Source organism: Neophocaena asiaeorientalis, unplaced genomic scaffold, assembly GCF_003031525.2.
Source record: "Neophocaena asiaeorientalis asiaeorientalis breed wild unplaced genomic scaffold, Neophocaena_asiaeorientalis_V1.1 scaffold160, whole genome shotgun sequence".
NCBI lineage: Eukaryota > Metazoa > Chordata > Mammalia > Artiodactyla > Phocoenidae > Neophocaena > Neophocaena asiaeorientalis.
Genome location: NW_020175675.1, coordinates 1036936 through 1046663, shown reverse-complemented (window position 1 = coordinate 1046663; position 9728 = coordinate 1036936). Strand labels below are relative to the sequence as shown.

The 9728-nt window shown below is 53.4% G+C and overlaps 1 protein-coding gene across 2 annotated transcripts in view; it reads left to right on the top strand.

Annotated features, from left to right (window-relative positions):
• Positions 1-9728, top strand: part of SEMA4D (semaphorin 4D) — a 74485-nt gene that overhangs the window by 41468 nt on the left and 23289 nt on the right. For both annotated transcript variants that reach the window (XM_024731944.1, XM_024731945.1), the window contains exon 3: positions 9151-9497. In XM_024731944.1, coding sequence (XP_024587712.1) covers positions 9392-9497 — 106 coding nt within the window. In that variant the 5' untranslated portion in view covers positions 9151-9391. The remainder of the gene's footprint in view (positions 1-9150; positions 9498-9728) is intronic.

The window sequence follows — 9728 nt, the reverse complement described above, 5'->3', positions numbered from 1 at the left end:
TGGGGTGCAGCCTGGGGGCAGGGCTGATGACTGGGGTAGGGTAGGGGAGCCTAGGGTGGGGGACAGCCTGGGGATGGGGACACTGGGCCTGGCACCAGCACTGGCAGGGCATGGTCTTAGGGTGGCTCTCGTGTTCTCTGCTCCTGGCTGGGAAGGGAAGGTATATTTAGCTGTGTGTCTTCCGCTGTCCTGGCCACAGGGCCTAGAGGGTAAGTGGGGCTTCACCTGCCCTGTCTGGGCAAACCCCATAGACAAGAAGCGTCAACAGTCTCCCCCAGTAGTTGTCCACAGCTGTCACCTGAGCTCCCCTTTCATGGGTTTCCAGGGGATGCCAGTGGAGACACTTTGAACATTGCTTTAGCATCCTGTTGTTGATGCCAGCATTGATGCCTTACATGGGGTAGTGAGTGGTGTCCCCTCTGTGACCCTACAGACAGCTGGTCCCAGAAGGGGAAGCCAAGGAGGTGTGGGTAGGCGTGACAGACCCCAGACAGTACCCTCGGCCCATGGTTCCTGCCTTAAAGGACCCTAGCCTTTCGTCACCAGTCACATCTAGGAATGCAGTGCTAGATCGGGATTTCTGTGCTGCCACAGAGAGCACACACACTGCATGGGCATGCACATACACACATGTACACATACACACAGGCAAGCATGAACAGACACAGATGCACATGCACACACCTATAGGTGTGTGCATGCATGGATGAACACGCATATACATAGATACATGTATACAAATGACACGTGTACACATACATGCATGAATGCACGCATATACAGGTCACGCAGAGATGCATACGTGCACACATATACTCCGATATACACTTAAAGGTGCACACATATACGTGTGTACGTGCACAGGTACACAATACACGTATGTATACACACAAGCGTACATACACAGATGTGTGTACGGTTTCATGAAATAGCCCTTACCCTGTTTTCTCTGCCCCAACCCCCTGACTTGATTCAGGGTTGCTCGGGTGGGAAGCTGCCGCATGACAGGCACTGACAGGCCCCTGAGTGCCGGGTTCAGAGACCCCTCTGGGTTCCATTCTCCTGACATTTAAAGTGGGGTCATGCACTCCTCCTGAACCAGCACAATTACGTGTAGGTAATGAGTGTGACATTGTATGACCCTGTCTTTCTAATGGGCTCCTCTCACTGTGACACTTTCATATGGGGGAGGCCAAATGCACACTCCTGACACTTGGCTCCCAGCAGAAGTGCCCATGAAAGCCAGAGGGTGGGCGCTTTGTCCAGTTGTTTCCATTTGAACATTTAAGGCTTCGATTCTTAATGCAACAGCGATCGCCGAGCCAGTGTTCCCGGTTGAGTGCACCGTGGCTGTGTGTCTGTGTGAGTGTGCTGTGTGCTTTGCTTAGCACTTTTAAATTATACGGAACTATGCATGCTTATTGAAAAAGGACAAACATCAAACCCTTCCAATGTCATAAAGCAAAACATGCATCCCTCACACCCCTTCCCCAGAGAGGAGTCGACTGTGTGTGGCATGGACCCTCCTGACCTTTGGCTATTCTTGTGGATTTTTTTAAAGACCATCTGGGGACGAGACGCAGGGTATGATTGAGGCCATCGGGAGTCTGGCGCCTGCTGATGAGGTAAAGACAGTTGAGAGCTGGATGAGGGAAGTCCATGCTGGGAAACTTCTGCAGAAAGAACTCGTACCCGTCCTCAGGCCGCCGTGGGCAGGGTGGGCCTGGGAATGGCTGGGAGTGAGTGGCCCCCTGGCTAGTTCAGCACCCGCCCTGCTCCGAAACGACAGTGTCTGGGTTGGTACAGGCTCAAGGCAATTAAGAAGAATGTTTTCCCTTCTCACCTAAACCAGTGTGAGCAGCCCGTGTGCACAGTGGTCATTCCTGCAGGTCCCGGAAGGAGAGAGACTGGCCCTTCCACCCGCCTCCGCTGAAATTCACTGGGCCCATTTGTTTGTCCATCTTTTTTTTTTTTTTCGGTACGTGGGCCTCTCACTGTTGTGGCCTCTCCCGTTGCGGAGCACAGGCTCCGGACGCGCAGGCTCAGCGGCCATGGCTCACGGGCCTAGCCACTCCATGGCATGTGGGATCTTCCCAGACCAGGGCACGAACCCGTGTCCCCTGCATCGGCAGGCGGACTCTCAACCACTGCGCCACCAGGGAAGCCTCACTGGGCCCATTTGTTAAGGCAGCTCAGCCTGTCCTGGAGCTGTGAATCCGTTCTAAATTTCTGTTCATTCTGGCTATGATGTGTGCGAAACTTTCTGCCACTGGGGCCTCACCTTGGTTCTCTCCAGCTCTGGCCTTAGTCTTCTAACTGAGATGTTTGTATTTCCTCTGGTCCTGCCGGTCCTAGAAGGGACCACATCGTTGAGCATTAAGTCCCTACTCCTGCTATGAAGAAAATAAAGCAGGAGGAGGATGGAGGTGGCCTTGGGGCCAGGGTGCATGTGGGAAGGAGCCAGCCACCAGGAACTCCTGGGTGGGGAAGCGGGGCGGGGGGTGTCGCAGAATGTTCTGGAGGAGGGAGCGGCAAATGCAGAGACTGGGGTTGGGGGGTGATCTGTGGCGAGTGAAGGGACGGGAGGCCAGGTCCCGTTGCTGGGCACTGTCGAAGCTTCATTTTACACTAACTCCTGTTCTGCTGCTCAGGGCACTTCTGCCGCTTGGTGAATAATCCTATTTCTGCAAAAATGTATGAACCCCAGTGTGGCTGCATAAGCACATCTTGCTCTGCCTGGTCCTTGGGACGGCTGCCTGCAGGGGGCCGTGTCCCCTGCTTCTCCACCCACTGAACTGCTGTCTTCCAGGCTACAAAGAATCAAAGCATTGATTTCTTTAAAAAAATTTAATTAGCTTTTATCAGAGCAATTAATGCGCATGATTTTAACTTGAAATAATTACTATACAGCTTATGAGAGAAAACAGGAGCTCCGGTCTTGTCGCTTTGTCCCTGAGACAGTGAGCTGCGACTGTTTTAGCCATTTTGGGTAATATTCCTTCAAAGTGCTTGTACAGATATTTCCTGCATTTGCTCTTTTAGATCCTGTATTACCATGGAAGGTGAGGATGGGGGCTCTCTGACGTCCTCCTTCACTCACTGTTCCCCCACCCTCCCAGTGACATTGCTCCACGGTTTTTGTTACTGGTGCCATGTCAGTATTGCTCAAAGCTGGGCCATAATAAGTATGCTTTGATCACATTTCCTTTCAAGTTTCACTTTTGCTTTCTCTGGGGTTAGTAACTGCTTCATTTTGAGTGTGTGTGCTTCATTTTTTATCTATGAATGTGTTACTCATCCTCAGGCTCCCCTCATATTTCAGTGCACAAACGCACGGTGACTCTGCACGAACTTTCCTGCACCCTCTCGGCCTCTGTCTCCTGCCCCCTGCACCCCTTCTCCACGGAGCACACCTTGTCTCTTGTCCCCCAGCTCTTCTTCCTTCTCAGGAAGACCAGGGATACAGCTCCCTTGTTTTGGTGGCGTGAGTCCTTCAGTAGCTTTCTGAGAAAGGATGTAAGGGAGGTGGAAGTTCTAAGAACTTTCATGCTTGGGACATGTTTCTGTGCTACACTCAGGTGACTGATAATTGGGTTTGATTTGAGAGTCTGCATGAGCAGTCCTCCTTCTTTGAGACTTTAAAGGCATTGTGCTGCCTCCTAGCTGTTGGCGTGGCTCTTGAGAGGTCAGTGTCTGGAGCCCGTTTTCTCTCTGGAAGCTTTCAGAATCTCCCCCTTTGTCTCCCAGGGCTCTATTGCAGCCTTTCTTCATTCACTGCACTGCTGGGCTCTTCCATTCTATAAACCTGTGGGGTTTTTATTTTGGACATTTTCTTGTTATTATTTCTCTGGTAACTTCTTGTATTCTCACTCTTTTCTGGAACTCCTGTCAGTTAGACATGGGTCTCCTGAATCCATCTTCTAGCTTTCTTCTCTTTTCTCTCCCTTTGTTTTTCTCTGTCACATTGTTCAACTATTAGGAAACCTCCTCAATTTTATCTTCCAATCCTTCAGCTGAACATTTTGTTGCCTTAATCGAGATTTTAATTTCTAAGGTCGCTTTCATTTTCTCAGGTTTCTTTGTGACTTCTCCTCTCACAGGCTCCAGTTTCAGCTCTGTTTGTCCACAACGGCAATTAATTACTAGCAGCGGTGTGCTACTGAACACAGCCATTATCAAACACTAAATTATGTGGACTTAAATAAATTGTATTAAAAATACAAGTGAAGGTAAACATACTCAAAACCCACTGCTTGCCGTGCATTGTACTATTTCCTGTACTATTACCTGCTCTTGAGGCCACACGCCTGTTGTATCTGTGTGGTGGAATTACCGTGCACTGGTGTGCTACCGTGCATCTCGTCCTGTCTCTGTGTTCAGTGACATCATGTTGGAAGCTTGAAAGCAGCATTTGCACCCCAGGGATCGGCATACACTACGAAGCAGGGCACCCTGCCCCCTTGGAGAGCCAGTTGTTAAGGTTTGCCAGTACACCACTGCTTTTGCTCACCTGTTTTCTTTCTAGTTTCTCAGGTTTGTTAACGTCCGCATGGGCTATCACCCTCTCCCCATTTTTATCCGTATGGGTTTATGTCCTTTTAGGGTGTCAGAATTTTACTGGGTATGAGGAGGGAGTTGAGATAAATCTCTGTGTTCTGGGCACCAGTTTCCAAAGAGGGATTCTCCCATCTCCCACATCTGGGTTCTAAGCCTGGTTGCAGTGCGTGTCATGGGATGTCCCAGAGGAGTGACTTCTGTCAGCGACTGAAGTAGGAATTTGTTCTTGCCGTTGGATCCTTGCAAACCATTTCCCTCCAACAGAGACTGGGCTCCATGCTGATGTTTGAGGGGAAATGAAACATCCCAGTGGGCCTCACATCTGTGCCCCGCAGCCAGAAGGGCACCCCAGGCTGTGGGCACACTGGGACAGGGCCTCACACATGCTCCTTTTGTGCTCAGGAAAGACCTCTCTGTGCTGGTGTGTGGTGGGGTTTTTTAAATAAACTTTCTATTTGAGAGCAGTTTTAGAGTCATAGTGACATTGAGCAGAAAGTACATAGAGTTTCCATATATCTTGTCCCCTCCTCCACATCAACGTCTCACTCCAGAGTGGTAGAAATCCTCTGAGCTCTGCCTGTTCACCCCTCACTCCGCTCTGACCCCGGCAGCCACTGAGCTTCTCCCTGCCCTGATTTGGAGCATTCCTAGAAACCTTACCTGTTTGGGAGCTCGGAGCAGAGAAGCTTTGGGGAGGCACTGCCAGTCACTGATCAATCATACAGAGAGAAAGTCTTCTCTGGTAAATTAATAAGACTGTGCCGTGGGATTTACACACATGATCTCTGGTACAGACACATTTGGAAATGTTCTGAATTGCTTTGCCAAGCAGTGGGAAGACAGCCTAGCAGATGGGCCAGGCTCCGCACGTCCAGAAATGGCTGGGACAGAAAGGTGGAGGGAACATGAAACAGGAGAGGCTGGATAGAAGGTCAACCAAGGTTGTGTGCTTGGGTTTAATCTGAGTGAGAAATGTTTCACATAGGGAAATGACATGCTCTGATTTACATTAAAAAAACATTATTCTGTCTGCTGCTGCTGTTTGGTAAATGTGTCACTGGGAGGTTGTATCTGTTTGGAATTGTATCTGATTGCTGGTAACAAAGATCTGAAAAAAACAGTAATTTAAAGAGATTAATAATTTATTATCAAGTCTAGGCAGAAGAAAGCAGGTGTAAAGTCTCCAGTATGTTGTGAGGGTCCCCAGTTCTTCTGGATTTCCACTTGGCTGTTCTCAGAATGAGACTCTTATCTTCATGTTCACAAGGTGGCTGGCAGAGCTCCAGCCATCAAATTTGAGTTCCAGGCAGCAAAAGGAGGAAAGGCTGAAGACAAAAAAAAAAAAAAAATGCCAACACTAGCTGAGTCAGCCTCCTTTAGAGAGCTTTCCTGGAATTCCTACCTAATAACTTCTGTCCACAGTTTGTTTTTATTTTATTTTATTTTTTTTTGCCGTACGCGGGCCTCTCACTGTTGTGGCCTCTCCCGTTGCGGAGCACAGGCTCTGGACGCGCAAGCTCAGCGGCCATGGCTCATGGGCCTAGCCGCTCCGTGCCATGTGGGATCTTCCCGGACCGGGGCGCGAACCCGTGTCCTCTGCATCGGCAGGCAGACTCTCAACCACTGCGCCACCAGGGAAGCCCTGTCCACAGTTCTTTGGCCAGAACTGCTGCCAGGGGAGCTGGGAGACATGGTTAGCTGGCCACACTGCCATCCTAGGTAAAATCAAGATTCTGTTAGTGAGAATAAAGGGATGTGGATGCTGAGACAGGAAGCCAGCAGTCTCTACCCCAGGCGGCAAGAACGGAAGCAGGGTAAAGGGGTGGGTACTGGTAGTGGCGGAAATGGACCCGGGAACGAGCTAGGCGGGTGTCTCGTGCACCCCGAGCCAGTAACATCATCCACGCAAAGAGCCCTCACCAGGGCCTGGGCATCCTGTGGCTGTGTAGGATTGCTGTGGTGTATTTAGTGTTCACTGGACACTCCGGGGTTGCTTGCTGAGTGGGTCACATCGGGAACACCTCGCCTGGCCTGGGCTTCTGGAACCACCTTGTACCTCACTTCCCTGCTAAGGGCAGGAGAGCAGAGTCCCCACCAGGGCCCCAGCTGAGGGTGACTGTGACCCACACGGTGGGTGCCTCTAAGAGCTGGCTCCGCAGAGGGTGAGCACTCACGGCTACCCCATGAGGCAGCTCTCTCTCTTCTTCCCCTCCCGGCCTCCTTGGCCTCCTGGTGCATCCGGTGTTGTGTTTAGCATGGATCGTGCCTTTGCCACTGGGTGTCTGGGCTGGCCGTCCCCCTGGGCCCCCAGCGCAGGGCTTGGCCTGCAGCCCAGTGCCCATCCTGTAAATAGTTACGTTGGCAAACGGCCATGCTCATCCATTCACACGTCATCTGTGGTTGCTTTTGAGCTACCGTGCTGGGCTCGAGTCGCTGGGACAGAGGCTCTAGGAATCAAAAAGCTGAAAATAATGCCCATCCGGCCCTTTGTCGAAAAGAGGTGCCAGTCTCCACCCAGGATGGGCCAGTCCCTGGAGGAAAAGATGGACTCAGTGTGCTCCCTGACTTCATGGGCCAATAGGCATGTTGGGATGGAGAACAGATCCTGGGTGGATGGGGAGCCCCGCCAGGCAGCCTTCGGCTGGGGGGAGGAGGTGCAGAGTGGGTGCCTGAGCAGGGAAGGTGGGCGGGCAGATGAGGCTTGGCCCCTGGTGTCTGGCCCTTGCCCAGCATCTCCCCAGTGGCAAGTGCTCACCGTGAAAGTCCCCCATGAGTCCTTCCTTTGTGAAGGGGAGCGGGCGTGGTAGTGGCCCGTACGCACATAAAAAATATGTGGCCCGTACGCACATAAAAAAATAAATAAAATAAAAGGACCCCAGAGCACTGTGGAGGGTGAGCTGTGCTCCCTGCTAGGCTTTGGGGGCCAGAGAAGGACACCAGGGTGTGAGAGGTGACTTCCCAGGCAGAATAGAAAGGAGCAGGGAGGGCTCCCTGGAGGCAGTGACTTAACCAGGTAAACAGGAAGCCGGACCTTCTCCCCAGACCCTCTTGGGAGGTTTGGTTTGGACTGATGTGTCAGAGGGCAGCAGGGCAGGTGGCTGCACAGGTGCTGCCCTGTGGCAAATTGTGGGGTCCCCAGGGAGACGGAGCCGGGAGAGGACGGCTGGAGAGGGAGTTAAGGGAGCTGGCTGCCCCTCAGGCGTCCTGAGGGATGGTGGTCAGGATGCTGACGTGGTGGTGGGTGCAGGGGAAGGTTCTAGAGAGGGAGGGCCCGGGGGTGTCAGTAGGACTGGTAGACCTGGAGGGGGGTTGGCTTGGTGGGAGTGGAAGGCAGAGGAGGACGTGAGCATGGCTGACTCCCAGGGCCTGTGGGGGTGGGGAGAGGGGTGTCGGGGAGGCAGCTGCTTCACCATTTTGCAGCAGATACTCAGTTGAGGAGCAGGTTGCATGCCCTTGGATTCCGTGTGGGCCCCACAGGGCAGCACATCTGCAAAGTGCAGTGGTTCTGCTGTAGCTTAATTGTATTCCCCAGATGTGGTTGGCAAGCGTCCTGCCTCTGTTCAGGCCGACGTTTTGCTTTAACCTCCCCCAGAGAAGGCGGGAACGAGCGCATCTCACAGTCTCACTGGGATCCTGGTGGGGCCTTGGGTCAGGGGCAAACCCTAATCGCCCCAATTCACTGATGTGGAGCAGGGCTGCCCTGCAGCTCCCCGCAGGGACCCTTGCAGATGGTGCACGGGGCTGAGCAGGCGGGAGGCTGGGACTCCAGGCAGTCGTGGGGCAGGGGCAGAGCGTGGGTGCCAGGAGATCTGAGGACCCCCAGCCCCACAGTTTCTCTGTTCAGCACAGGCCTGTTCTTTCCATGAGGTGCTTCGTCTCAGTGACAGATCAGAGGCCGTGACCAGTTTCCATGACATGCCGACTTTTGTGGTGAGGCTGGAGGAGCGAGGCCATTGGGGTGGCCCTGTCCCCTGCAGGAGGTCAGCTCCTCCTGCACGACCAGGACATGTGTGCGTGCATGTGTATGTGTCTGTATGCATGCGCGTCTGTAGGCATGCATATCTGTATGCGTGCATACGTGTGTGCTTGCACATACGCCTGTGTGTGTGTCTGTGTGTGTACTCTCACATTTCAGCCTCCGTGCAGCTCTCCGGTCTTTAGTTCTGGCTGTCGTCCTCGATGAGTATTACAGGAATTGGGAAGCCAGAGTCTCTGAGGGAAACTGAAACCCCAGTTCTGTTCCCTACCTTCCCATCGCATTACCAGCTGGACACAGTGCCCGCACAGGGAGGAAGCTGGGCAGCCAGGCAGGCATTTGTCTCCCTGGTCTGGGTCCCTGTGTCTGTCCTGCGTTCCGGGCCCACCTGAGGACCAGGAAGCCCTGACTCCTGTAACTCTGGGATACGGTGTCTGTGTGGGGCTGTCCCCACAGGAAGCCCTCTGTGTCTCCACCACTCTCTTCTCCTCAGCAGACAGAGTCCGTGGCTGGGGATGTGGTGAGAGCAGAGCCGTGGGGAGATATTGAGCAAACAGAAAGCAGGTGTTATTACGACACATCCTGACTCGTAACCCTTCATTTTCACTTTCTTCCAGGATTTCTTCGGAGGGCTGTAGAGAAGCACGCTGTTTAAGAACCAGGTGGCCTTTGACATTTGCAGTGGTGAGAGCAGCTCGACCTCACCCAGAGTGCTGAGAAATGCGGGGCCTCAGGGCTTGCGCCGCCCACCAGCTCCAGGCTGCCCTGCAGCTCTGAGCAGCGACCACCCTGACACCCACTGTGGGCTCGCCTGCCCGCGGGCATTTGCTGCTGAAGTCCCCACTGTGGCCCCAGCCGATGAGGATGTGCGCCCCCGTCGGGGGGCTGCTCACCGCCCTCGCAGTGGTGTTTGGGACAGCGGTGGCGTTTGCACCCATACCTAGGATCACCTGGGAGCACAGAGGTGAGGGCAGAACCGTGTCAGGCGCTGGTGGCATCTGAAGGGAATGGCCACCCTGCTCCCTGCTCGTGGTGTTGAGATGCACAGGTGCCCTTTGCTCTGCTGGATCTGGCCTCCTGGCACTTGCGTGTGGGCAGACGGCCTGCACCGCCGCTTCTGGGGAGATGGTCCGATAACTGGAAACACTCGCAGGGCTTGTTCTTGGCCTGCTGATTTGGCTTCTAAATCGGGGCG